At 48.7% G+C, this 2,950-nt stretch overlaps 1 protein-coding gene across 1 annotated transcript; it reads left to right on the plus strand.

Moving 5' to 3' along the window:
* Nucleotides 1-1,102: 1,102 nt before the first annotated feature.
* On the plus strand, nucleotides 1,103-1,773 carry UCRPA7_8908 (putative aminomethyltransferase protein; the record flags this gene model as incomplete). The annotated part of the gene is made up of 2 exons (XM_007921414.1): nucleotides 1,103-1,648; nucleotides 1,720-1,773. The coding sequence occupies 2 exons, from the start codon at nucleotides 1,103-1,105 to the stop codon at nucleotides 1,771-1,773; spliced, it is 600 nt and encodes a 199-aa protein (XP_007919605.1).
* Between the last annotated feature and the right edge of the window lie 1,177 nt (nucleotides 1,774-2,950).

Consider the following 2,950-nt stretch of genomic DNA (forward strand, 5'->3'; position numbering starts at 1 on the left):
GGAATTGGCGCCGTGACGGCGTATATCATCATAAAGTAACCGAAACAAACAACAAAAATGATCGCATATTTGCGACGAAGAGTCCAATTCAGAGGATCGAGAGGATCGGTCGTCGGTCGGGGAAAGAGAGGCTTGCCGAAGGGATCTACGGCAACATTTTCACTCTCACCCATCTCCACTCTGATGTCACTGCGGTCCAAAGTTGAGGATGGATCTTGGGCGGCGCTGAATGGGCCTGACTTTTCGGAGTTGTCCTTTCCTAAGTAAATCATTGTTGCAAGAGGTAAGACGTACGCCGGTCATCACTGAGGACGAGGGAGAATATGCCGGAGAAGATGAAGGAGAAAAAGAAGAACAGATGGACCGTATAAGTACTGGAAGATATAACGGAACAGCGGATTCTGATTTCTCGCCTTTAACTTGGTGGAAAGTTTTGTGCTCCCCGGGAGGCTGTTCAGAGTATTAAAAGGTCTCCTCAATCGAACATAGGACAGAGGTATGGGCGATGATCGGTATCCAATGTCTAGGTACTTCCAAGATGAGCAGAAGGAAGTGACATCTGCAGCCTGCGATGCGGCGCCAAGCGTTAACAAGCGGAAGCTAGATGTAAATCACCCCATTAAGTATATCTAAAACAAGGACCTTATCTTATCTTGCCTTGGTCCTCCCTTGGTGCTCATTCTTAGCCTTTGGTCATAGGTACTTTAGTGACCTTGAACATTTGGGCCCTTCGCTAGTTTGGGTTGCGGTATGCGGCAAGATTTCCAATTTAGATGCCGCATCACACAACCGCACCTGATCTTCGCCCAAAAAGATCAGTGCCTTGCGGTACGATTACTTGTGTCATCAAATTGCCCAATTCTAAAAAACCAAACGGTAAATTAGGCAAAAGCTGTACCGGCCAGTTCGCCTTGTAGACTGCCTTTGCGGCAAAGGGATGCTCCTGGACTTGATATGCATATCCACAGCCCCCAACTGGTCAACTCTTAACACCTTGCCATCGACAAGCCACCGTCACAAACTCCCTGATTACTTGCCCCCTTTTGTTACTCTTATCGTAAGGCCGTACCATTCTTGACTAGGTACAGGTACTCAGCCCGCAATGGAGAACTTGCCCGCGACCGCGAAGACTCACATCGTGCCCGCAGCTACGGGCTACGCTTTCGAGGTCAAAAAGGGCGAGCGTTTTCGCATCGTCGATATTCATGGGCTTCAAATCGTTGACTTCATGGCTTGGGTTCATGAGCCGGGATTGAAGGAGCACGTTCGGATGTCTTACACCCGTTTCAGATACATGGGTGTCAGCCCCGATATTGGCGAGTTCCTCGTCACTAATCTCGATGCACCAGCTCTAAAGATCATGGCTGACACCTGCAAAGTCCACGATATGACGTTCATGTCTTGCTTTCCGGAGATCTACGCTGAGCGCGACAAACCCGGTCATCGATCATGCACTATGAACATTACCGAGGCCATGACACCGTATGGTATCACCTCGCGATTAGAACTCCCTGATCCCTTCAACATCTTCCAAAACTCGCCCAACTACACCCTCAAACCACTCGGCTGCAGCCGACCGGGTGACTACATTGAATTTGAGGCACTAAAAGATATGGTCTGCGGCTTGTCATGCTGCCCATGGGAAGAGGTAAGCCTTTTGGGCTCTTCACTTTTCCAAGTGTGGAATGACGGAGATGCTAAACCTTTGATCGCACGTAGGACGGAATGAATGGAGGGAAGGCGACAGATATTGCTGTTATAACGGGCCTATAAAAGCATCTGGAAATCACGCCGCCCGATGCAATGTGAATGAACTACATCGAAGGTCCTACAGAAAATCGTAGTAGAGTAAGAATTATTAGCTACACTTTTTAGTCTTATACCTGGGTATGCTAGTAAATTCATAGTACATCACTGAGCTATTAGGAAGCGGTTGGTCCTATTGGCAGCAGGTATCGAGCTTAGTCTACCAGTCCGCGCTATGCTCCCTACTCCGTACCGTTTGAGTGCAGCGACTCGCTTTCGCCATGAAAGCCCCAGTCTTAGCTAGCCTAAGTTCAGCCATAGCTAGTGAGATACCTATCAGTTCAAATATCCGCCGGCTCGGAAGCGCACTCTACGTTCCACTATATATGAGAAACGTGACTTGCGCCGCAGTCTTTATTTGGAAAGCACTGTCATCAGGACCAGACTTTTTAATACTGCAGGGTCCGATGGCAGTGTGAGATAAGCCTGGCGAGGAGACTTCATGAGGTTGGTACTGAATGTACGAGACTACTTCAGGGAGGTATTTTCAATCTAGCACGCCCTTGTCTTATCGCAGTATTGTGTGTGACCCACTCCCACCAAAGATCGTCTTCGAAAATGGTAATGAAGCTTGAAGCTGCTAAAGATGATAAGAAGATATACAACCGAGTGTCGAGTTAATGATGATAACAATGATTACAAATGATCACTCAAGAAGAACCCCCGGGCTTCCAACTGATGACTATTAATCCATGACTCGGAACTCTTGTCGATTTCCACAAAGAACTGATCGGCTCTTCGCACAACTCCTCAACACTGGCACCTAGAATAGACATATGTACCAAGAGCATCAGATGTCTTCCTGGAAAGAAATCGCAACCCAAAAGCAAGCCTTGGTGCTGGCAAAAACTCCCAGCTCATGGCATCTTCCCGAGTCGTTCTGCGCTGCCCCAACAGATACCACCTCACCCAAGCTCAACGTGACAACAGATAATTTTCTTGCCACCCTTCCGGCCGAGGCTCGGCTCAGCCCAAGGGAGCTTGCCATCACTTCCGAGACTGACGTTGCTCGACTCCTGAGCAAGTATGAGTCTTCAGAGCTTACGGCCGAGGAGGTCGTCACTGCTTTCTGTCATCGAGCCGCAATCAACCACCAGATGACAGAAACTTTGGCCGAGGTCAGATTTACCGAGGCCATCGCAGA

This window comes from Phaeoacremonium minimum (assembly GCF_000392275.1).
Source record: "Phaeoacremonium minimum UCRPA7 unplaced genomic scaffold PA7_03_scaffold_614, whole genome shotgun sequence".
Lineage (NCBI taxonomy): Eukaryota > Fungi > Ascomycota > Sordariomycetes > Togniniales > Togniniaceae > Phaeoacremonium > Phaeoacremonium minimum.